At 39.3% G+C, this 26577-nt stretch overlaps 2 protein-coding genes across 2 annotated transcripts; both read left to right on the top strand.

The window, feature by feature from the left end:
• The first annotated feature begins 1732 nt into the window (after positions 1–1732).
• On the top strand, positions 1733–9621 carry LOC103093218 (oocyte-secreted protein 3-like). The gene is made up of 5 exons (XM_007497552.3): positions 1733–1875; positions 4030–4205; positions 7386–7483; positions 8455–8635; positions 9216–9621. Exons 1-4 carry the CDS (start codon positions 1791–1793, stop codon positions 8627–8629), a joined length of 534 nt encoding a protein of 177 aa, XP_007497614.2. The 5' UTR covers positions 1733–1790; the 3' UTR covers positions 8630–8635; positions 9216–9621.
• A 9281-nt stretch (positions 9622–18902) lies between these two features.
• LOC103093402 (oocyte-secreted protein 3-like) lies at positions 18903–25829 on the top strand. The gene is made up of 5 exons (XM_007497553.2): positions 18903–19045; positions 20669–20847; positions 23606–23712; positions 24691–24876; positions 25444–25829. The coding sequence occupies exons 1-5, from the start codon at positions 18976–18978 to the stop codon at positions 25529–25531; spliced, it is 630 nt and encodes a 209-aa protein (XP_007497615.1). The 5' UTR covers positions 18903–18975; the 3' UTR covers positions 25532–25829.
• Positions 25830–26577: the final 748 nt, after the last annotated feature.

Below are 26577 nucleotides of genomic sequence, written 5' to 3'. Positions count from 1 at the left end.
GCTGAAGTAGAGTGGAGAAATCCATTGTGACAGTTGAGAAACTTAGAGAACTGGGAGATAACTGTATTTGAGGGAACTTCAAGATGAAGGTTGAGGTCCATTTGTGTAAATAATGGTGGGAATTGTGGATGAGGTGGATTGTGATCCATGCACAGAATTTCTTGCAAAATGAAGAAGTATGAACTCAGATATCAACTATCAGGATCTTTAATGGTTGATCAATTCTGATAATGAACCTCAAAGGTAGAGAGATTGTTGAGTGATGGTGGCAAAGATATTGTCTGGAAGTGGCAACGAGGAGGAGTGTTTAAACTTCCTTTCCAGGGTCCTTGTTTCATGGGGATATGAGCAGAGATACATCAAATTTTGAAAGAATGACTGCATTGACTGTCATCTGGGAGATATCCTGTTCCTGCTAGAAATACTAAGAAAATATACTAGAAAGAAAGGTCTCAAGTGGAAGTAAGCTTGTTAATTATGAAGCAGGAGTTCTAGAGTTTATAGTGAAATGGAGAGGCAGATCTCAAGCAGGCCATTGTGCATTAAAATATGGGAAGAGAAAGGATTAGGGCCAATTGGGGAAGGTAATCTTTTCTACTCGGCCGCTGTCAATTTAATTGTCACCTAGACTGATAAAAGAAGAGTAATAGGATTTTGAGGTGCCATGGAGAGAGTTTGTCCACTACTGGCCATTTTTACTTTGTAGTCCTCCTGTAACTTTGTCATGATGGAAAGGAATAGAATCCAAGAATGAAGGTCAGGAACCAAAATTCTAGTCCTGGCTCTGTCCCTAGAACATTAGTGTTAAAAACTACCTGGACCTTAACATTGTCATTCTTAAGCGGAGGTTGTTGTACCTACTTATATCTTAATAACTTTCAAAGTAATGTAAGGAACAGATTGGATTCTCCATGTTCAAAGCCATGTTCCTACAGTGTCCTAAGTGTTGTTCCCTGATACACCCAGGAGGAACGCCACTTTTGGCCAAGACTTATTTTGGGTCAAAGTGCCATAGAGGCAAGGAGTGCTGTTGTTTGTCACATCCATCTCAGGGAATCTAGACTGAATTATTCTTTTTTCCCCAAGAAGGATATATCACTCATGACTCCAAGGCTTATGGTCAATGTCGGAAAAGTTTGTGTCCACATGGTCCGCATGTCTCTCTAGTGTTGGTTTCTATAACCAGGTTCTTCTTCTTCTTATTATTTTCAATCAACTTACATATAAAACCTCAGATTTTCCTCTCAACAAAGACTAAACATTCACAATTATGAACCCCATACAAACAACCGAGAGGATGTTGGACAGAAAGTTGGGACACAGTTTCCCTAACCTTTCAAATAGGGAGAAATAGTTAATATAATTAGTTTTTAGCCTTTATGGGAACTGTCACTACATAATACCTCTGATGTTTTCCGGTGTTTTTTCTCCTCCCCATCCATATACCAGATAGGGCACAAAGGACAAACATACTCATTGTTTCTATATGTTGTATTTCCCTGTGTATGAGCCCAGGTTAGGCAGTGGGAAGATCCCAGGACATCTATTTCCCTCATGAAACTTCTGTTCTACAGATACTGCCAAGTGGCAGATTTTTGTTAGTAGACCCTTTAACTCTGAACACCTGATTTTCTAAGCAAGGTCTCTGTTCCTCAGGTGGTGTAGACTTTCTTGAGTTAAGAGAGGGAGATCATTGGAGACACCTGAGAGGGACAATCAAATATAAAATCACATGACCTAGCAGCCCCTTTCCCAATTTCTCACTTTGTGTTGAGGTTGGCAGCCTTGCTATGACATTTATTACGATGAAAGTCTTTCTGGGATTGGGAGTACTGTACCTTTTAGTTGGCCTAAGCTGGACTCAGGATCCAACAGGTAAATGAATAAATTTTGTTTCCTTCTTTTTTGTATTTGTTTTAAACAAGTGCTTCCTCCTGAAGGTGTAACTAGGCGTAGACTTCAGCTTTCTGTGAGTTGTAGTAGTGAGATAACAAAATGATATTTTTAAAAAAATATTATCTTCTTTGAACTCTTCCTCTCTTCATTGAAAAATGAAATGGAAGATGCCTTTTGCTATTCTTCCTCATTCAGATTCTTTATGAGAACTGTTCCTCTCTTGGATTATTCCTGCATCCTCCCCTGCCCCTAGAAGAAATACTTGATTCTCATGACTTCATTTATTATGTCACAGGGGATGAATTCCCTATTGATAGTTCCAATCCTTTCCTTCCATTTAAGGCCAAGTTCTTTGTTGCTGATGCTCCTCTTTGGTTGTCCTCTTTCCTGTTACACAAATTGTCTGAAGCCAGTCTGTTAATGCTTCCTTTTCTCCTTTCCTTAACGATGAGCCCCTTTGGGGATCTCTCCAGTGTCTTCAATAATCTCACCACTCTTCTTCGAAACCTTGGACCCCTCACTTAATTTTCTTTTTTTGATGTTTAATTAGTCAACAAAGCTCACTAATGCCTTACTTGAAATTATTTCTTTTGACCCCAATTGTCTGCAGTCCAGTTTTTGTATGTGTTCAGTACCTTATTTACATCCCAGAGTTTTTAGTGTTTTTCTAACTCCTTTGTTTCCCTCCACTTTCCCCTTCAAATTTATTTTATTCATAAAACATGGCTTTATCACATTATTCTCCAACCTCAAATGTTAGGCATAGGTTAACTGACCATTAATAATATAAGAACTCTTCATTCTGTATTTTCCAACCTTTACTATTCTATTGAAAGCTTCTTTTTCTGCCTTGCCTGGTTTTCTATATTGGGCATTAAACTTTTTCTTAGTTGATTCAGGCCAACTTTTTATCTCTTGATACCCAGTATCTGGCGTGAAATAGCAGAATTGAACAAGGGTTTGTTTAATGATGGCCGCCCATTCCTTGAAAGTACCTGAGCAGTATCTTTCTCTCCCACTAATCTCCCTCTCAAACATGAAGTCAATTTTTAACACAATCCCCAATCCCTCAATATCTATAGTCCATCAACCCCCTCCCCCCCATATGTCTAGAAATGTGTGGCCTTCTCTGTTTTCAGTTCAGCTCTCTGTCGGGAGGTGAATGGACCATTTCAGCTTCATTTTTTTTGACTTATGGCTAGTCGTCATTGCCTTGATTGGCATTCTAAAGTCTTTCTTCATAGTTTTTCTCTAGAATATTTTTGTAGAATTTTTTCCTCTTGTCCCTAAAGCACTTCACTCTGTTTCAGTTCTCATAGAGATCTTTCCTTTGGAAAATCCTTTTGATTTCCTCTATTTGGAAATTGCCTTGGGCCTGACACTAGCAGTATGGACAACAAAATCATCCAGCTATGATTCCCACCTTCTTGGAGATGCTATTAAGATGTAGCAGACAAAACACACATGGGGATGAGTGGTAGGTGGAATCCAGTTGTGCTATTTGTCCAATACTGCCCTACAGCCCTGGATCTCTGCTACAGAGATTTAGTAGCAATATGAATCTGGACCTGTATTAGCTGGACTTTAGCTTCCTGAAGCTTAGTTTCTTTAGAAAAATGAGAATAACTGATAAAATGTTTCATTAAAAGAGACATTTTAATTATTATCATTATGTCTCAACAACTTCTTCTTCCCAGAAGACCATCTTTAGTAACAGAGAAAGCTGGGAGTGGTGCTGAAGCAGTTCAATGTTATACACCCCAGTCAAAACTTCATATCTCCCAAAGGGAAGGAAACTGATCTTCATTGTTTGCATCTAAAATTGGGGAAATGGGTATGATGAGAGCACCTGCCTCTCGGGGTTCTTAGGGATGAGGGAGATCATGTAGGCAAGATGCATGATCAGCTTTGTCACACTATCTAAAGGAAGACCCAATCATATTGTTACTGTGGACGAGTAGTATTTGGTCACCTTTTCCTTTCCTCTACAAACTCCTGCTTCCTTGGTTTTAGTCTCTTTTCAGGGCCATTGGTTAGAAGCAGTCTGGCACATAGCAAGTGCAAAAGAAATGTTTATCCATTTACTGGCTTAAATAAAAGCTAGACCAAAATGGTTCTTTGGTCTTTCCCCAGTGACCGTGGAGTGTAGTCTTCTCACATTACGGGTGATGGTGAAAAAACATCTGTTTAATGATGTGCCTGTGGCTCCTGAAGAACTGATGCTTGGGACAGGCTGTCCAGTTACCGGGGAAACATCAGCTATATATGAGTTACACTATCCTGTGTCAGAGTGTGGAATTCATTTTGAGGTAAGAGATGGTAACAATAGCTAATTCTTCATGAATCTTCTCCATGGCTGGTTCACAAAATATACTAAAGAAGAAAATGCTCTGTTACTTAGTAGGAAATTTGGTTCATCATTTTCTTTCCAGTCTAACCCATTAGCTGTGATTAAACTAATGACCTGGGGGCAGCTGGGTAGCTCAGTGGATTGAGAGCTAAGCCTCAAGATGGGAGGTCGTAGGTTCAAATCTGGCCTCAGACACTTCCCAGTTGTGTGACCCTGGGCAAGTCACTTGACCCCCATTGCCTAGCCCTTACCACTCTTCTGCCTTGGAGCTAATACACAGTATTGACTCCAAGACAGAAGGTAAGGGTTTTAAAAAATTAAAAAAAAATGACCTGCCATTTTTACTGAGCAGCATTGTGATTATATGAATATGGGTTGCTTTAGTCTGACAAGCTTACCTACTTGCAAATCTGTGCGGATGTAGATTACTTTGGGACTAAGTTCTAAACTAGATAGCATATTGGACAGAATGCCAAACTTGTATTAAAAAAAAAACTGAGTTTAAATTCAACCTTAGACACTGTGATGACTTTGTGATGCTGGGCAAGTAATGGAACATCTGCATGCCTCAGTTACCCCATCTATAAAATGGGGATGATAATAGCTTGTAACAAATAAAATATTTTATAAATCACATTTTACTAAGGGAACAAAGCCCCAAGAAACTTAAGTAATCCAGGTTCACATTGCTAATAAAAATCTCTGTAGTATAAATCAATTTGTAGGGTGATGGTGGTGGGCAGGTTTTAAAAAAAAAGAATAAAATGCAATAATATTCTTCCCTTGGATTATCTTTTTTTCTTTCTTCACATCCCTAGCATTTAGCATAGTGCCTGGCACTCAATAAATACTAGATGACTTTCTACCAATTTAAGAGCTAAATAGATAAAATAAAAATTTATTATTTTGCCAGAGCATACTTAAATATCTCTGGCTGCACGTGTGTGTTTGTGTGTATTGCTGCATGTAGGGAGGCCTAGAGTAGAACCTTTCTGGACTTTTTTTTCCTAATCTCAGTCAAATTCAGAAATATGGTAATATTAGATGAAATCTATGCCATGGTGATGGAAACCTAAAAGAGGATATTGTTCCCTCAGTAAAAACCTCCATTTGGAAAACTCGGTATCAAATCAAAGCTGAAGTTGGCTATTGATCACTTCCAACTTCTCTATAATCAAACTCAAATTGTCTTCCCTGTATTAGACATACTACTGAGCCCAATGGCCAAGCTTTGGACCCACAGTCCTAACCAGATCATGGCTTGACTCCGGACTATCCCAAATGAGCTTGGATGACTTGAATCCCTATGTTCCCAATACCCTTATCACTAACTCATTTCTCAGGAGTGGAGGGACTTAGTGTTCAGAAAGCTGGTTTCAGAAGCTGCTTGTCTGCCTTTGAGTCAAAGGCATTTGTTCTATTGCCTTCATACTCTGAAATGAGGGGTTTGCAGATGGGAGATCTCCCCTCATTTTTATGAAATTAATTAATAACTCAGAAGTTATTAAGCTCTGATTATTACATTCCTAGCACGATGCTGGAGATACAAAGACAAACATGTTTATTTCTTACCTTTTAAGTAAATTGTATTCAGGGGGAATAAAAAATAAATAGAAATACATGATATGAGGGATGTAGGGATTAGGTAGTCTTACTAAGAATCAACAGAGTTTTGAAAGAAGCCAAGGATTCTGTGAAGAGGAAGACTTTTCTGGGCCTTGGGATAGCCTACACAAATGTAATTTATGGTCAAGAAGAAGAGGGCAAGGTAGTATAGGATTGTAGGTATAGCAAGAAGAAAAATCAGCAATAAATTTGAGTGGAATGGCACTCTTGGTTTAAGGGAACTAGACCATTAAGTGCTTTATGAGTTAGGGAAAAATGTTTATATTTGATCCATAAAGCAAGAGGGAGCTATTGAACCTTCTTGAATATTGAAGGAGTGTGGCCAGAGCCATGGTTTCAGCATTTCAATTTGACAACTGTGAAAGGAGAAGCATGAATCTGGGTGAGACATATTTTGAGCAGTCTGGGCAGAGGTTGGAACAGGGCCTTATGAGTGGGGTAGAAGGGACAGAGGGATGATGTCTTAAGAGACTCGCTAATATTTGACATGACAGAAAGCAACAGTAAATGTCAAAAAGAAAGGGAGATTTCAAGTCTGTATATTCCAAAAGAGGGTGATGCCTACAACAGGAAGAGAGAATTAGGAAGAAGGATGGCTTCCTGGGAAATCTAGGTGTTCTATTTTGGAAGGTGGAGTTGGAAAGGATGGTAATGTAGAGACATTTTAAAGGAGTGGGTCTAGAGTGCAGGAGAGGGATAAGAGTTGGAAACAGACACTAGAAGCAAATTTTTTTTTTTAAACCCTTACCTTCCATCTTGGAGTCAATACTGTGTATTGGCTCCAAGGCAGAAGAGTGGTAAGGGCTAGGCAATGGGGATCAAGTGACTTGCCCAGGGTCACACAGCTAGGAAGTGGCTGTGGTCAGATTTGAACATAGGACCTCCCGTCTCTAGGCCTGACTCTCAATCCACTGAGCTACCCAGCTGCCCCCTAGAAGCAAATCTTTTGAGAAGGTTGAACCAATGGGAGCTGGTATAGGTTGGGGAGAAGATCAGTCTCAGTTTTGGACTACAATCATAGGATCTTTCAAAGGAGACTGAGGAAAAATAGCTGGATAGTAGTAGAAGCAGCAGCAAAGGCAACACCATGAAGAGCCAGGTAAGAAACCCTATTTTGTCAACTGGGTCACACACTACAGTGATCAGGAAGGACTGAAGAAGAACGTGTATTGGTAACTACTGCATCATTTTGTAACCTTGGAGAAAATCAGTTTGGGATGAATGGTAGGGTAGATGCTATATTTCAAGGTGTCGAGAAGGGAAGAAATGAGAAATGAGTATATAACAGGAGACACAACTATAGTATACTTTGAAGGGGATGGTCAAAAGCTTTTTAAGGCTGGGGGAATTCTAGCCCACTTCATAAATAGGCAAGTAGATTATAGGGTAAAGATGAAAATAAATTATGCGGGAAGGTGTGTTAAATACAAGGTAAATTGGGAGGAGAATGGGGTCAGGGGCAGGAGAAATAACATTTTGCAATCTTAATCTAAATGGTTTCTCTCTGTTCTAGGCTTTTCAAACACTTGTACTCTATAAAACCACACTCTATTATAAGCCAACAAATCCCTTTCCGGCACTAACATTTCCCTTGTTCTGCACAGTGTTCAAGTAAGTATTCTAGCTTTTGTTTGTTTATTTTTTGGAGTTCTCCTTAATGTCTAACTAATCTCCTTACACTATTAAAAGCCATCTTGACTACGCCATCCTCTTGTTTATTAGTTAATGTTTCCCCAATAATCATTAATATGTGTAGGATTGACAGTAGAGAGGCATGATGATATCACAGAGAAGTCCTGGATTTGAAAGCAGAAATGAGAAAATTTGGGGAAGGAAAATCTATTTCATTTGCCGCAGAATGGAGTACTTTAATCCCCTTGTCTTTCGTATCCCCCGTAAAATAAAGTATTTATTAAGTTCTAATGTGCAAGGCCCTTGCTTGCTACTGGAGATAGTCTTCTTTTTCAAGGCTTTTTTCTATCTCCCGCTTTGGAAAAATGTTCCAGGGCCTTTTATGTTTCAAATATTTGGGAAATGTCTGATCTTCTATTTGATGACATAGCAAGAGTGGCCCAATGTTCAGTGGCCAGTTTTGGCATCCATGAAGAATTTTAGGCTGAGAACTAGAATAAAGGCTGAATCATTCTCCTGAGGAATAATAAAATATGACCACATTTCCAAACATGCAATAGCTTTTTGGAGTTCAAAGCTCTTCCAGGCTTAACCTCAACTCATTTTCTGGTCTTTATTATAATTTATTTCCCCATCAAGTAGACCAGAAATTTTCCTTCCTTCCCTTATAAATCCTATCCTCTGACTCTGCCAGGAACCTACTCCTTCCTCAATTATGCTTGTGGAAAGCTTTAATTTCCTTCAAAGTTGTGCTCAATTGTCTCTATAGGAAGTGCTACTAGATACCGCCAACCTCTCACAAAACGATACTCTTTATCTATTTCACATAACTCAGAAATGTTTTCTTTTCCTCTTTATTTTTATCCCAGGACATGTATATAATAGTAGTCACTTGCTGTATTTTTCCTGGCTTGTGCATAATCTGAGGAAACTGATTTTCCCATGTTTAGGAAACTATTCTTGCCAAAATTAAATGATCCTGTTCGTGTTCTGCCGCCTCAGGAAGCCCCAACACTGAATGGCATAAAAATGCGGAGTAGTGTTTCTGTTCCCTCCTATTGGAATAGAGACTTCCCTGGGATGTTGGTGGAGCAAGGCATAAAATCTCTTCAGAACAGATACTGAATCTTGGTAAGCAGACTTGATGCCATCTACTTAGTGACCCTGGACAATTGACTCAGGGCAGATGGCTCTGTAGCTTTAGGTTTTTGATCTCAAGGAAGCTTTTTAGTCCATTTAAGGGATTGGAGGCTAGAGGCAGATTGGCCTACAGGATAGAGAGTAGGCTTTTGAAACTTAGGGAGACCTGGATTCAAGTCTTATCTCTCTTGCTGGTTGGTTCTATAATTATGGACAAGTCATTTACCTTTCCAGGACTCTGGACAATTCCCTTTACAAATTGGAGAGGAGGTCCTAACTTATATTGGTGGTAGTTCTCTGGTAATGGGAGCACTGCCTATATCCTCATCTCTATGACAAGAAAGATACATACAGATATAGAGAATACTACATAGGATGGTTACATGTCAGAAGAGAAGCGATAAGAAGAAAGGAAGGTTAATCCAATGATGGGCAGAGAGTTTGGGACAGTGGTTGGTGGGGGGGGGGATTGGTCTTCCCCATTGGGAATGAGATGGAGAAAAAGATCCCTTTTGCCTCATTTAGTCAGCCAATAATAAGATCTGTTTCCTAATTCTATCTTTTCCAATAGGAACCAGTTCTTTCCCCATCTTGGCTCCAAGCTCCGTAGTCTGCCACCTTCTTTGATGTGGAGAGAATGGACTATCTGCATCCTGAGATTTCCAAGAAGGTAGCCACAGGACAGTCAAGGCCAGGGAAACATGAACCTCACGCAATTCTGGTTCCAAACTTTGGGAAACTGGCATTGTTCAAGCTTGCATTGGTGAGATTCTCAGTGGGTTTAAAAAAATTCCTCTAAAAAATTAAACCTAAGCATATTGCCCTTTTTAAATTCTCTCTATACAAGGGCACTATGTGGATTTTATATAGAGATTTATTAGAATGTGTATATTCAGCATTGCAATGATGTATATGTATACATTAGTTTATGTGCATGTATTATAATGATTTGTTAATTTAATAAAATTTTACGTATACGTCTCATCTGTGATATGGAAATCACTTTAAAAGACTGATATAGCTGAGGCAAAGAAAAGAGATCAGTCCCTATCACTCACGTGACCAAAATGGAGAAACAGTCTCAGGGGCCTCCACCTCCAGCCTCCTTCAGAGCAAGCCCTCCTCTCAGATCTCTCCAGGAGCTCTCCCTCCAGGACCTCTCTCCTCTCAGACCCTTCAGAGCAAAACCTCCTCCCCTTCTCCTCAGACCCCACTATCTTTAAGGAAACCATCTAAGTTCCTTCCCCTCAGTTCTCACATCTACCAATCACTGCCAATGTCTCCCCTGTGCCAATGGTGGCTCTAGCTTAACCCAGGACCGCCCAGAGGTCTGTTTCCTTTGCACATGTCTGTTGAAGGTCATATTCTCAAATAATTAAATTTTGATCTATGCTGCAGCCCTTCCTAAATCCTGTTAGGACTGAGTAGGGTGGAGATTGGAAGTTCCAAGACCTGGTTCTGTCATTCCAAGTATCTCTATTGTATCAATTCTAAAATCAATCATGACTCAAAGAACTTCCTGTTCTATGCTTAAGCATAGGTCAAAGCCCTTTCCATTGTTTAGCAAAAGGTTTCTGTCCTAAAGTAGTCTTAGGTAGGGAGGAGAAGGATCCTCCCATGCCAAGGGGGTTCACATTCCAATAGAGTTCTTACTATCAGTAGGAAATTTTTCAAGTATGAAATTTCCCAATGGGGAAATTTCCAACATTCATAAGTCTAAGAAATTTTAAGGTTTACACATCTCTAATTTATTGCTAATTTATTCTAATGATTGGAAAAAAGTATGGAAACATTCATAATAAAAATGAGCTGTTGCTGTTTTGTGTCCCTGGGAAAGAGAACAAGGGTTAACTTTCCTGATTTCCCAAATCACCAGGTGAAAAAACATCCAAATTGGCATCTGCCTGTGTTTAGTGAGATGTGGAAGGAGCAGTATAGCAACTCTATGTAGTGCCAAGCTGAGAATCTTGACTTGTTCTGCTTTGGGAAGCCTAAGACTGCCTGTAAAGGACTTCAGAAGCAAAGGGCTTCTGGGAGTCTTAATGAAAGGCTTAACCATGTCCACACTTCTTATTCTGTGGTTCTGCCACAAAAGATTGGATTTTCTTCTCTTTTCCCATTGATAGTCTTAAATTATAAGGAAAATAATGCGGTATATATGAGAGAGATGTCCCTGGTGTGCCCCAAAGGTATCTACCAAGTAGAGCAGTTTTCCTTTATATTTAGGAAAAGAGCTGTGGGTTTTAAAAATTATAATCATTAATAAAACTTTATAAAATATAATATTTAGTTAATAATAATAAATTTATGTAACCAGCTAATAATAAATACAATTTTATATATAATAATAAATAATAAAATAATAAAAAATAAATAGAAATTTAGTTAATAACTAAAGAACTAAAGAACAGACTTGAGCCTGGTCACAGATTCAAGAGAGGAAAAGGGAGGAGTTACCACCACTTAAATACAATCATGCAAAAAAAAAATTCAGGGATGCAGGAAAAGGGGATTATGGGGTTCAAAATTCTAAATCAATACAGAGTAAATTAAATATTTTAATTTTTGTTAGCTTTATTGTCTTTGGAGGAGCTTTTGCCTCTGTCCAATGCAGGAATGCAATTTAAATGCAAGGGAAAGCAAGCAGGGCCTCTGAAAATTCAGGGAATCCTTGGGTTCCAATCATACTTCACTATGAAATCACAAGCTTTCCCTCTTTTTTTTTTTTTTGAAAAGCTGATTTGGCTTTCCCTTTTTTCTCTGCTTCACTCCTGCCTCCTCAGGTTGGCAGATGAGGAAAAGCTAAAGGGAGAAGGACATGGGTATAGACTTATGTTTTGTGGGTCTCTTTTGGGGAAAACTGAGGCCTAGGAAAGCTTAGGTTAAATTAAAAAAAAAAACAATCCTTACCTCCCATCTTGTAATCAGTACTGGATATTAGTTCTAAGGCAGAAAAGTGGTAAAGGCTAGGCAATGGGGGTCAAGTGACTTGCCCAACTTCACACAGCTAGGAAGTGTTTGAGATCACATTTGAACCCAGGACCTCCCATCTCTAGGTCTGACTCTCAATCCAATAAGCCATCTAGCTTCCCCCAGGATAAGCATCTGAAATCCCAGCAGCACTTGGTCAGAGAGGGCATGACCTCTTTTCCTCTAAAGTTTGGAAGCTTTACTTTGTGTTGATGAACTGCTATGTAGCCACATACTTTTCCTAGAAGATGGGCGGAATTTCATTACAGAGAGAGGGGCCCTGAAATTTAAATAATTCCTTTACTAAAAGTGATTGACAGCCTTCATAAAAGAAAGCTCTTGGGGTCTCACTGTTCATTCTCTATTTTGGTCACACTATTCCTAAGCTCAGGTTCTTTCTATACTTTTTATGACTCAAGTTACATCCAAATCCTCTTCTTCCCCTGACATTGAGGCCTTTCAACATTATCCTTATAGTTTCCTTTTTCCTTCTACTATTCTTTAACTGTTGTCTGGTCTAGTCATTAAGAAGAGTGCATTCCCTCTGAACTTTCCCACTCATAATCCTTTGTTTACTATTTAAGCATATTTATTATGTTGATGATACAAAGATAAGCCATTCCCTAAAGAAGCTAATATTTCATTTGGGAAGGTTGGGTGACAGGTACTCAGATGAATTATATTGGGTGGAGAAGGCAATAGCAATCGAGCCTTCTGTAAGGTGTGGTCCTTGCACAGGATTTCAATAGAAGAAGGGTAAGGACTCAGAGGGAGTAAGAAAGGATTTTGGTACAGTAGAGGGAAAAGAGAATATAGCGAGAATATTTCATCTTGACCTAATTGATGCCATTTTGTATTACCCCTCCATTTTGTGACTGTAACTATTTCTACACTTATATATACTATCTGAGATAACTGGGTTAACTTTTAGGTTCAGGTATGATATTTTCAGGCCAGTAATCTGGTTTGGGAAGGGTAGACAAGCCCAGGGCAGGCAGAGCCAGACCCTGAGCCAATAAACACAGACAATATATAATCATGGACTGTTTGGGTTTAATAAATAAGGGAAAGGTGAAAAGGGAATTTGGGGTTGTCTAAATTAAATTTAATCCATCTATCCCCAACACATCCAATAATCCCTTCACAGGAATTTCTTCTTAGAGAATGTCCTACTTTACTTCTCCCTAACCTAAATCTACAGTCCCTAATCTTGACTAAAACCCTCAACTATACCCCCTCCCCCTTTTGTTAGAATTAAGGAAAAGATCTATGTAAGGCTTTGCTAAGACCAGGGAAAGTTTTAGATCCAAAAGGATCCAGACTTGATCTCACAGTCTCTGTAGCTGGATCAGGTTCACCAGGAACTGCCTTGATGAAAAACAACAAACAGGAATCAGGAAAGGATAACCACCAAGAATATATATATATATATATATATATTTGTTCAAAACCTATTTACATGTTATTCATATTTGCAGTAGAGAGATCCTTTAACATCAAAACCCTAATCACATCCCCATTGCACTACATGATCTATCATTTATTTTTCTAATGCACTTCTGGTTCCACAGTTCTTTCTCTGGAGGTGGATAGCTTCTTTCTCATAAGTTTCTCTGGATTGTCCTGGGTCATTCATTGCATTGCTACTGGTAGAAAAGTTCATTACATTTCATTGTGTTACAATGTATCCATGTCTGCGTCCATTCTTGGAGGTCCTTCCAGTTCACATGGAATCCCTCCAGGTCATTATTCCTTTGAGCACAATAGTATTCCATCCACCAACAGAGACCACAATTTGTTCAGCCATTCCCCAATTGAAGGGCATCCCCTCATTTTCCAATTTTTTTTTGCTACCACAAAGAGTGCAGCTAGGAATATTTTTGTACAAACACTTTTCCTTATGATCTCAAAGTATAATTTTAATGGAGAATAGAAACCAAACTCCCAGAAGGAATAAATTATGATTTTATAAAAATTTATTTATAATATTTTTTCCATGGTTACATGATTCATGATTTTTATCACCCATCTCTCCTCCCCCTCCCGAACTGACAAGCAATTCCACTGGATTATACATGTATCATTGTTAAAACCCCATTTCCATATTATTCATATTTGCAATGGAGTGATCTTTTACCATCAAAACCCTAATCATATCCCCATCAAACCATGTGATTGATCCTGCATTTCTACTCCCACAGTTCTTACTGTGAATGTGGCTATTGTTCTTTCTCACAAATTCCTCTGGATTGTTTTGGGTCATTGCATTGCTGCTCATAGAAAGTCTGTTACATTTGATTGTGCTATAATGTATTAGTCTGTGGCAGTATCAGAGACTGATACATTGTGGCACAATTGAATGTAACAGACTTTTATACAAAATTCTAAAGGGAATAACCACAATAGATAGAGATGATCCAAGTTGGTAATATATATATATACAATTGGTATATATATATACAATTTCATGAAATTAAAAAAAGATTTTTTTCACAAACAATAAAAATGCACAGTAGAAGGTAATCAAGTAGTTGTAGTTGACTGTAGTTGACTGACCAGACAAAACCTTCCTACAATGATTTATCAGTTGAGGTTGAATAGCAAAATTTATAGTGGACCCATTAGCATTTTTAGGTGACTTTCTTCACATCTTCTTAGCAGAGTGATTGAATATAGGTAGTGGATGATTGGAATAATCCAGAAGAGGGGCTTGGCAAGCCATGAATGGTTATAGAAGATGAACTTAAAAGATTTACAGAAGATGATGTGATAGGAATAAAATATAGTAGGGGCCCTGTATCCATGGGGGATTCATTCCAAGATTTACTGTATATTTCTGAAACCTCAGATATAAGCGAACCCCTGCTGACCCTATATATACTGTGATTTTCTTATATATACATACATATAATAAAGTTTAATTGATAAACGCCCAGTAAGACCATACCAATATTAAACAGAGTAATAATAAAAGCACATAATACGTTATTATACAGCAATGTCTTTCAGAGGATATGAATGTTCAAAGAGAATTAGGACCTCTGGTGTGGGGTCTTGTTGAACCCTTTCTTTGGTGTTCATCTGGCATTCAACTCTCCCCTATGGCTCCAAGATGCTATAGCATGCACAGTAGGCAACATCCTGGTAAAGTCATCTTGAAAAATGGGTTATACCAGGTCAAAGGAAAGCAAAGGACCACAAATCCATTAGTGAGTTGGGGGTGGGGTGTATATGACAACTTGCACTTGACAGAACGGGCAGATGAGAACAATTTGTTCCCAAAGCCATGAAGGTGGTTGAAGCAGGCATGTGGAAAATTTAGACCTTGGCCAGACATTGAAGGTGCCAAAATCATCCACTACATCCCAGGCCATCACCAGTCAACTTGACTTTTGTCTTGTCAATTGGCTTTGATGAGTTGGGAAGAGAAACTGAGGCTGACAATTTTGTGATCTCTTTCTCACTTAAATCCAATTCATGTACAAGTCAAGACATCATCCCATAATGCCATTGGTCCTCTTTGAAAACAAAGGACAAAACTCAGTAACAATAACATAACTGACTTTTTTGAGTCTTAAAGCAAGGCGAATCAGATATTGGGCTGGAGGACATTGCCATATTACAGCTTGTACTTATTTGATGGATGGTTTGAACCTATAAACTTTTTTTTTTAAATTTTCTGGAATTTTCCAAATTTTTCAATTTTTAAAATTTTCTGTCCACTATAAACAGTGTGTGACCAAATCAATGGATTTTTGAAACAGTGGCTATGGGAACACTATTGTAATATGATAAGGGTGGGAAGGGAAGATGGGATATTAGCCACAGAAAGTACGATAGCCTGGGAACTTACTGAAGGATAGAAGGTTGGGAGAAAATAGTGAGAGTAAAATATTGGTTGAGAATATAGAAGGCATGGAGAGAGATGTTATACAAAGAGGTTACGACCAAATGTCCAATTTTTTTTTTAAATAACAAAACTCTTACCTTCTGTCTGGTTCTAAGGCAGAAGAGTGGTAAGGGCTAGGCAATGGGGGTCAAGTGACTTGCCCAGGGTCACACAGCTAGGAAGTGTCTAAGGTCAGACTTGAACCCAGGACTTCCCATCTCTGGGCCTGAATCTCAATCCACTGAGCTACCCAGCTTCCCTCCCCCCCCCCCCAATTCTTAATAATAGAACCAGTACACAAGTTTTTGATATAATTGTTAATGTCAGAATAAACCAGAACTAAATCTGAGTCAAAACCCCAAATAGAGGAATCAATGAAGGTTTCTTGAGTTCTCCAACTAGGGAGTCTGACCTGCACTGACAGAGACTCCTCAAAGGAACAAAAGAATAAAGCTTAAATAAGTTTCCATTTAAGCAGGAGGTGAATTGACAGAGATCCCCAGGAATGGATAAGGCCTGTTGCCATAGGCTTACAGAGTAGCTATAGGGGATATGGTATACCTTGATTGAACAGAGGCACTTGCTGGAGCTTTTAACATGAAAGGCTCTTCTTCAGGCTAGCTATCTCTCATGACTTCACCCTAAAAAATAGGACTCTCCTTACTACGTCAGCAGTAAATAATGTCACTGATATGGGGGGGTGTAGAATGCAAACAATATCTGAGACAAGATAGAGAAATTCTAGACAAAATGTATTTGCTCTAGTTTTCTCTGCTACCCACTATGACAATTTATTTATTTAATTTTAAAATTAATTAAATTAAAAACAATAAACTTAAATTAATTAAATTAAAAATAATAAAAAATTAATATTTCAAAATATCTATTTATTTATATTTATGTAAAACCTACCATTTGCCAGGTACTGTGCTAAGCACTTTAAAATTATAATCTCATTTGATTCTCATGACAACTGTGAGAGATAGGTGCAGTAAATATGAGTAAACTGAGGCAAACAGATCCTAAGTGACTTGCCTTGATGGGCATGAGGCATGAACAATCTTGTATGTAGCCGAAGTAGAGTGGAGAAGTCCATTGTGACAGCTGAGAAATTTAGAGAACCGGAAGATTAATTAATATATTTGAGGGAACTTCAAGATGAAGGTTGAAGTCCTTTTGCGTAAATAATGGCAGGAATTGTGGATGAGGTGGATTGTGATCCATGTACAGAATTCCTTGCAAAATGAACTCAGATATCAACTATCAGGATCTTTAATGGTTGATCCATTCTGATAATGAACCTCAAAGGCAGAGAGATTGTTGAGTGATGGAGGCAAAGATATTGTCTGGAAGTGTCAACGAGGAGGAGTGTTTAAACTTCCTTTCCAGGGTCCTTGTTTCATGGGGGTATGAGCAGAGATACATCAAATTTTGAAAGAATGACCGTGCATTGACTGTCATCTGGAAGAAATCATGTCCCTGCTAGAAATGCTCAGATTCTGAGAGTCGAGGGCTCATATGAATGGGAGCTTGTTAATTACGAAGCAGGAACTCTAGAGGTTACAGTGAAACGGGCAGGCAGATCTCAAGCAGTAGATCTCACATTGTGCATGAGATATGTGGAAGAGAAACGACCAGGGCATATTGGGGAAGGTCATTGCTTTTCCTCAGCTGCTGTCAATTTCCTTATGATCTAGACTGAGAGAAGAAGAGCAATTACACTTTGGTGTGCCATGCAGAGAGTTTGGGCACTAAAGGCCATTCTTACTCTGTAGTCCTCCTAGAACTGTGTAATGATGGAAAGGAGCGGAATCCCAGAATGAAGTCAGGGACCACATTTCTAGTCCTAGAATGAGATTAGTGTTAAAACCACCTGAGTCTCAACATTTCCATTCTCAAGGGGAGCTTGTTGTACCTGCTTATCTCAGTCACTTTCAATGTGGTGTAAGGAACAGACTGAATTCTCTGTGCTCAAAGTCAGCTTCCTACAGTGTCCTAGGCATTGTTCTCTGAAACACCCAGGAGGTAAGCCACATTTAGCCAATGCCTTCATCTTGGGTCACTTTGCCATAGAGGCAAGGGGCGCTGTTTGTCACAGATCAGTCTCAGGGAATCTAGACGGAATTATTCTTTTTCTGACAAGGATAATTCATGGCTCAAAGCTTCATGGTCAGAAGCAGAAAAGCCTGAGTGTATGCTCTGTCCATATGTTTCTCTGATGCTGGATTCTGTAACCCCTCACCTTAGTTCCATGATTTTCAGTCATCTCACTTGCAAAACCTCAGATTTTCCTCTCAACAAAGACTCAGTACTCACACTTAGCAACTTAATACAAAACAGATAGAATGTTAGAAAGATATCCCAGAGTTTTTTTAACCTTTCAAATAGAGAGAAATAGTTTATGTAATTCGTTTTTTAATTTTATTAAAACCCTTACCTTTTGTCTTGGAGTCAATACTGTGTATTGGCTCCAAGGCAGAAGAGTGGTAAGGGCTAGGCAATGGGAGTTAAGTGACTTGCCCAGGGTCACACAGCTAGGAAGTGGTTGAGGCCAGATTTGAACCCAGGACCTCCCAACTCTAGGCCTGGTTCTCAATCCACTGAGCTACCCAACTGCCTCCTATGTAATTAGTTTTTAACCCTTCTGGGAACTGTCATCGTAGAATTCATCTGATGTTTTCCTTCCTCCCTATCATGTACCAGACAGAGCACAGAGAGCAAATATAATTATTATGTCTCTATTTTATATTTCTCTGTGTATGATCCCTTACTAGGTAGTGTCATGATCCTAGGAAATCTACTTCCCTCATGAAGTTTCTGTTCTACAGACACTGCCAAGGGGAAGATTTTTTTTTTTTAGGCCCTTTAACTCTGAACACCTGATTTTATTTTTTTATTGTCTAGTTATTTTATTTTTTATTTGAAAAATTTTATTTAATTAATTGATTTAGAATATTTTTCCATGGTTACATGATTCATGTTCTTTCCCTCCCCTCTTCTTACCCCCTTCCCATAGCCAGCAAGCAGTTTCACTGGGTTTTATAAGTATCATTGATCAAGACCTATTTCCATATTATTAATATTTGCAATAGAGTGATTGTTTAGTCTATATTCCCAATCATATCCCCATTGAACTATTTGATCGAGAAAATGTTTTTCATCTGTGTTTCTACTCCTGCAGCTCTTTCTCTGGATGTGGATAGCGTTCGTTTACATCAGTCCCTTAGAATTGTCCTGGATCATTGCATTGCTGTCAGTAGAGAAGTCCATTACATTCAATTGAGAACAACCAATTTTAAAAGAAAGGTCTCTGTGTTCCCCAGGTGGTGGAGATTTCCTTGAGCTAAGAGAGGGAGATCACTGGAGACACCTGAGGGGGGCAATCAAGTATAAAATCCCATGAAATATTAGCCCCATTTCCAATTTCCCATTTGGTGTTGAGGTCCGTAGCCTTGCTCTCCAATTTGTCACAATGGAAGCCTTTCTGAGGTTGGTTTTGCTGTGCCTTTTAATTTGCCTAAGCTGGGCTGATGATGAACCAGGTAAGTGAGTGAATTTTGTTGCCTTGGTGTTTGACTCTGTCTTAAATGAGTGCTTCCTTATTAAGTAGGTGTAGACTTAGTTTTCTGTGAATTGTAGCAGTCAGATAACAAACTGATATTTTATTTTAGTTTTACTTTTATTAAAAAAAGTTTTTTTAAACCCTTATCTTCCATTTTGGAGTCAATACTGTGTATTGGCTCCAAGGCAGAAGAGTGGTAAGGGCTAGGCAATGGGGGTCAAGTGACTTGCCCAGGGTCACACAGCTAGGAAGTGGCTGAGACCGGATTTGAACCTAGGACCTCCCATCTCTAGGCCTGGATCTCAATCCACTGAGCTTCCCAGCTGTTTCCAGCAAGCAAATTTTTTTTTTTAAACCCTTACCTTCCATCTTGGAGTCAATACAGTGTATTGGCTCCAAGGCAGAAGAGTGGTCAGGGCTAGGCAATGGGGGTGAAATGACTTGCCCAGGGTCACACAGCTGGGAAGTGTCTGAGGCCAGATTTGAACCTAGGACTTCCCATCTCTAGGCCTGGATCTCAATCCACTGAGCTACCCAGCTGTTTCCAGCAAGCAAATTTTTTAACAAAAGATAAAAACAACCAAATTCCTCAATATTTATAGTCTGATCAAATCCCCACATTTTGTGTCTAAAACTATGTCTTTCTCCATTTTCAAGTTCAGTTTTTTTGGGGGAGGCAAATTTCATCTTCACTTTTTAAAAATCATGACTAGTCATTGCATTGATTGGCATGCTAAAGTCTTTCTTAGTTTTTCTCTAGAATATTATTGCAGATTTTTTTCTCTTGCCCCTGAAGCACTCACTCTGTTTCAGCTCTCACAAAGGTCTTTTCTTTGGCAAATCCTTTTGATTCTCTGTATTGGGAAGTGCCTTGTGGTTAACACTAGCAATACGAACAACAAAATCATCCAGCTATGATTCCCACCTTCTTGGAGATGCTATTAAGATGTAGCAGACAAAACACACAGGGGGATGAGTGGTAGGTGGAATCCAGTTGTGCTATTTGGCCAATACTGCCCTACAGCCCTGGATCTCTGCTACAGAAATTTAGTAGCAATATGAACCTAGACCTCTATTACTTTAGCTTTCTGAAACTTAGTTTCTTTGAGAAAATACAAATAATTTATAAAATATTTCATTAAAAGAGATTTTTCTTTTTATGTCTAAACAACCTCTTCTCCCCAGAAAACTATTTTTAGTAACAAAGAAAGCTGGAAGTGGTGATGAAGCAAGCAGTTCAATGTTATATACCCCAACAGAAATTTCAGATCTCTCAAACTGATTTTTGAGCCTAAACTTGACTGGGAAAATGGGTACGCTGATAGCTCCTGCCTCTCAAGTTTCTTCGGACTACGTGAGATCATGTTGGTAAAACAGGCTATCGGCTCTGTGGCACTACATAATTGCGACCTGAAATCATCGTGCCTGTGAACCTTTCTTTGGCTGCTTTCCTCTACAAACTCCTGCTTCCTTGGCTCTAGTCTCTTCTCAGGGCCATTGGTTAGAAGTAGTCCTTGGCACATGGCAGGTACCAATGAAATATTTATCCACTTACTGGTTTCAGTAAAAGCTAGACCCAAATGGTTCTTTGGTCTTTCCCCAGTGACTGTGGACTGTAATCTTCTCATGTTCCGGGTGTCGGTGAAAAAAAATTTGTTTGGTGCTTGCAGTTCCTTGAAAGCTGAAGAACTGATTCTTGGGACGGGTTGTCGAGTTAATGGAGAGAAGCCAAATATATTTGAGCTACACTATTCTGTTACAGAGTGTGGGATTCAGTTTGAGGTAAGAGGTGGCCACAAGAGCCACTTTTTCATGAATACTCTAACTGACTCCATAATATACTAAAGAACAATATAAACTGAGTTTCCTATGAAGTGATACTGTAACTAAGGCCAAGAGGGGCAGTCTGGGAAGGAGGAGATGAATCAAGGTCCTGCCATTTTTGCTGAGCAGCTCTTATGGCTATTCTTTAGTTTAACAAGGTTATCCACCTCCAAAACTGGGCCGAGGGAGATGACTTGGGGGGGGGGGAAGATGGGGTTCTGAACTGGATAGCATATTGGATAGAATGTCAGCCCTGGAATCACAAAAATCTAAGTTTAAATTTAGCCTCAAACACTATGTGATGACTCTGATGCTGGGCAAGTAATTGAATGTCTACATGCTTCAGTTTCCCCATCTGTAAGATGGGAATGATAAAAGCATCTAACAAATGAAATATTTTATAAATCTTATCCATTTTACTAAGGAAACTAAGCCTGTATGAAGGTAAGTAACCCAGGCTCATGTAGCTTACTAAATCTTTGTAGTAGAAAGAGAGTTATAGGGCAAAGGTAGGCAAGGGTTTTGTTGTTGTTGTTTTTTAGAATCAAATGAGATCAATGATAATCTAAGGGAAGAATTTTGCTTCGTGTCCCTAGCACTTAGCACAGTGCCTGGCACTTAGTATGCCTCAATAAATGCTAGGTGAATGACTGAACTATGAGCAGATTGGGTACCAGCTAAATATAGCTGTATTATTTTGCATGAGCACCCTTGAGGATCCCTGGCTCTGTGTGTGTGCGCTCGCACGTGTGCGTGCATGCTTATACATCCAGAATGTGCCAGAGTAGAGCTTTTCTTGGCTCTTATTTTTTTTTTTGTCATTTTGGTGAAATTCAGAAATATATCAGATGAGATCTCTACCATGGGGATGGAAACCTAAGAGAGAATACTGACCAGTCAGGAAGAACTATTTGGAAAGCCCACTATGAAATGGAAGCTGAAGTTGGCTATTGATAATTTCTTCAAGCCTCTCTATTACATAGTACATACTCAGACATACTACTAAACCTGATGGTCAAGCTTTGGACCCACAGTCTTGACCAGATCATGGCTTGATCCCAGGCTATCCTAGATGCCCTGGATGCTTTGAATCCCTACGTTCCCAATACCTTACCAGCAAATTGTTCCTTAGGAGTGGAGGGACTTTGTTTTGAGAGTGAGTGAGTGGTTTTAGAGGCTGCTCATCTGACTCTGATCCAAAGGCATTTGTTCTCAAAGCCTCCACACTGAATTTTTAGTTGGGATGTTTTACTTCATTTTTCTGATATTAATTTCTTCCAGTAGTAAGCAGTGATTATTGCATGCCTGGCCTGGCTCTGGAGACATAAAGAAAGGCAAACATGTATAGCTGTAATCTTTTAAGCAGATTTTATAGAAAATATGATATGGGGGATGGAGGGATCAGGGAGTCTTTTGCTAGGAAGCAGCAGTGTTGTGAAAAAAGGATTCTGTGAAAAGGGAGACTTTTCCAGGCCTTGGGGACATCCTATACAAATACAATTAATGGACAAGAAGTGGGCTATTTAGGATGGGGTTGTAAAACCTAGGAAGGAGAAGGATCAGCAATAAACTGGGATGTAATGACACTCCTTTGGGGTACGGGAACTAGACAATTAAGTGTGTTACAAGTTACGGCAAAATAATTTATATCTGTTCCATTAAGCAAGAGGGAGCTATTGGACCTTCTTGAATCTTGAAGGGGCGTGGCAAGAGCCATGGTTTCAGCAATTGGACAACTGTGAAAAGAGAAGCATGAATCTGGGTGAGACAAAAGAGTTTGCAGCAGTCTGGGCAGAGGTTGGAACAGGACCTTGACTAGGTTGTATGAGTGGCATAGAAGGGACATGATGTCTTAAGAGGCTTATTAATAGTTGACATGACAGAAGATAACAATAAATGTCAAAGACAGGGTGGTTTCCAGTCTGTGTTCCAAAAGAGGGTGATGCCTTCAACAGGAAGAGAGAATTAGGGAGAAGGATGGCCTCCTGGGAAATCTAGGTGTTCTATTTTGGAAGGTGGAGTTGGAAAGGATGGTAATGTAGAGACAGATAAAAGGAATTTGGTAAGGTGGATCTAGAGGGCAGGAGAGGGATAATAAGAACTGGAAACTTAGACACTAGAAGTGGCTATACTGAGTAGGCTAAACTCGTGTGAGCTGCTATAGTGAGAGGTTGGAGAGATCAGTCTTAGTTTGGGATTATAATCATATGAGGATGATCTTTCAAAGGAGATCGAGGAAAAATAGCTGGATAGTAGAAGACAAAGACAGCACTGAAGAGCCAGGTAGGAAATCCTATTTTGTCAACTGGATCAAATACTACAGAGATCAGGAAGGACTGAGGAAGTGAGTATATTTGGTAACATCACCAATAACATTAGAGAAAAAATCATTTCTGAGTGAGTGGAAGGGTAGATGCCAGATTTCAAGGAGTTGAGAAGGGAGGAGGAAATGAGAACAATGGGTTTTATTGCCAGTGAAAGGAATGAGACACAATTACATCTTGAAGGGGATGTTTGAATGAAGTGGAGGCTTTTTAAGGCTGGGGGAATTCTAGTCTATTTGATAAAGGGACAAAGATCATAGAGTAAGGATGAAAGTAGATTATGGAGAAAGAAGGTGGTGTATCACACAAGGAAAATTTGGGAGGAATCGGGGTTAAGCGCACAAGTAATAACATTTTGTAATCCTTTGACTTAAATGGTGTCTCTGTTTTAGGCTTTTGAAACACATGTGATCTATAAAAGTAAGCTCTATTATACTCCCGTGTGTGCCATGTTTGGTCATGCGTCATGTGAATTCCCCTTGACCTGCACAGTGTTTAGGTAAGTAATATAGCTGGGGTCTCTGTTATTGTTCATCTTAATGCCAAGATAGTCTCCTCACACCTTAACTATATTATCCTTTTGCTTATTAGTTAATGTGTTGCCATTAATCATTAATTAAATGGAGGCTTGACAGTGGAGAGTCAAGATGAAATTTAAAAATTCCTGAATTTGAAGGCAGAAATAGCCAGATTTGGGGAAGAAAAATCTTTTGTTAGTTATACGAGGGAGTATTTACTTCCCTTGTCCTTTTTTTCTCTTGTAAAATGAAGGTCTCAATTCAGCAAGCATTTATTAAATCCTGATGTACAAGATGTTCTACCTGCTAGAAAAAGGGGGGAAAAAGATGACCGATAGTCCACTTTGAAAAGATGGTCCAGGCCATTGCTATTTCTAACATTTAAGGACCTCTGATATTCTATTCAACAGTGATACCCAAGATTCGGTGTCCAACTTTGACATCCATGATTACAAATTTTAGGCTGAGAACTGGAATAAAGCCTGAAGGAAGGATTGAATCATTTTTTGAAGAATAGTAGAACCTGGCCACATCTTCCAAATATGCAAAAGCCCCTTGGAGTTCAAAGCTTAACCTCAACCCATTTTTTAGTCTTTATTATAAATTATTTCCCAATCAAGTAGAGTAGAAATTCTTGCTGGTCATCCTCCTGTATCCTGTCAGTTCCATGACTCTGCCAGGAGCCTACTTCTTCACTTATGCTCTTTGAAAGCTTTAATTTCCTTCAAAGTTTTGCTTAATTGCCTCTGTCTATAGGAAGTGTTACTGGATAGCTCTGATCTCTCACAAAAAATACTCTTCATATATTTCACACAGGCTTTTCAAATATGTGGTAAAAACAAGATGTTTCAACTCAAGTGGTTCATCTCTCTTGATTCTGACCCCCAGGACATTGTATATAGTAGTCACTTAATGTATTTCCCTTGGTTGAACATACTCTTTAATTTTCCCATGTGTAGGACAACAAGCTCACGGAAGATGGAGGAGGAGCCTGTTGCTAATCTGCCATCTCGGGACCACAAAGAATCTCGTGCCCTGAGAATGCAGGCTAGTGAATATGGCCCCATCCATTGGAGTCGAGAACTCTGTGGCATCCTGGGGAGATCAGGAAAAATGTTCTCTTCAGAACAAAAGACTGACTCTTGGTAAGGAGACTTGGTATCATCTCTTTAAAGGGACTCTGGAAAACTGACTTATGGCAGTTGGCTCCGTAGCTTTTGACCTCAAGGAACCCTCAGCCCACTGGGAGACAAGAGACAGGTTGGCATACAGGATAAGAGTTGACTATAAAGTTAGGGAGATCTGGGTTCAAGTCTTGTCTCTCTTGTTTGTTGCTTCTATAATCCTGGGCAAGCTATTTACCTTCCCAGGATTCTGAACAACTCCCTCTACAAGGTGGAGAGCAGGAGGCTCTAACTTATGTTGGTTACAGTCTCTAAGAGTTCCCTGCATTGATGAAATAATTGACTGTATCCTCAACTTTAAGATGAGAGATATAGAAAGATATAGGGAATATTATGTAGAATGGTTATATGCAAGAGGAGAACTTGTAGCAGAAAGGAAGGTTAATCCTATTATGGGTGTAGAGTTTGGGTCAGTTTATGGGGATGGCATGTCTTATGGGCAATGAGATTGGGTAAATATTTCTCTTGCCTCAGGAAGCCGGCCAGTATACTATAGGATCTCTTTTCTAATTCCACCTTTTCCCATAGGAGCCGGTTCTTTGTCCCTGCCTTCACTCTGAGCTCTGTACTTTGCCACCTTTTTTGCCATGGAGATTTTGTACCAACTGCATCCTAAGATATCACCAAGGAGGCAGCCACAAGATGGCCAATGCCACTATTGTGTGAGCCTCACAACCCTGGTTCCAAACATTGGGGAGTTGGCATTGTTTAAGCTTGCCTTGGTGAGATCCTCACTGTGTTTTTAAAATTCATTTAAAGGATAAACACGCCCAATTCTGTCCTTATTTTATGATGTCTGTACACAAGGGGGCTATGTGCATTTTAAATGAAGACTTGTATGTGCATATAATACACAGATCATATGTATGTTATAATTATTTGCTAATTTAATAAATCAAATGCATATATCTCATCTCTAACTTGTGTCTAGTTTGTGCTCATGGTTGACAGAGCATGGAAACATTCATGATAAAAATATGGGCTGTTGTTCCTTTGTGTCCCTGGGAAAGAGAACCAGGGTTAACTTTCCTGACTCCCAGCTCACCAGGTGAAAACAAATAACATCCAAATTGGTATCTACCCTGTGTTTAGTGAGATGTGGAAGGAGCAGCTATCAGTGATAGCAACTCTCTGTGGTGCCAGGATGGGAATCTGTACTTTCTCTGCTTGGGGAAGCCCAAGAGACTGCCTATAAAGGACTTGAGAAGCAAAGGACATCTCTGAATCTTAATGAGAAGTTAACTCTGTCCATGCTTCTTATCCTGTGGCTCTGCAGCAACAGAATGGCTTTCTTCTCCCCTCCCCTTATAGTCTTAAATTAGTAGGAAAATGATGGCATACAGATGAGGGATGTCTTGTCCCAAAAGATACCTCCCAAGCAGAGCAGGGTTTTCCTTTATCATTAGGAAGAGAGCAAATTAAACTTGAGTTTTTGTTTTATTAGCTCTATTGTATTTGGAAATGGTTTCTGCCTCTGTCTAATGCAGGGATGCAATTTGGAAATGCTAGGGAAAGTAAAAGAGGCCTCTGAGGAGCCAGGGATTCCCTGGGATTCCAATCAGTCTTCACCATGAAATCACAAGCAATTTGTATATGGCTTTCTCTCTGTGAAAGGTTACTTTGGCGCTCAGTCCTTTCTCTGCTGTACTTCTGCCTACTCAG

This window comes from Monodelphis domestica, chromosome 6 (assembly GCF_027887165.1).
Source record: "Monodelphis domestica isolate mMonDom1 chromosome 6, mMonDom1.pri, whole genome shotgun sequence".
In the NCBI taxonomy this organism is placed as follows: Eukaryota; Metazoa; Chordata; class Mammalia; order Didelphimorphia; family Didelphidae; genus Monodelphis; species Monodelphis domestica.
Note: the sequence above shows the minus strand (reverse complement) of the source record. Positions and strands in the feature narration are given on the sequence as shown.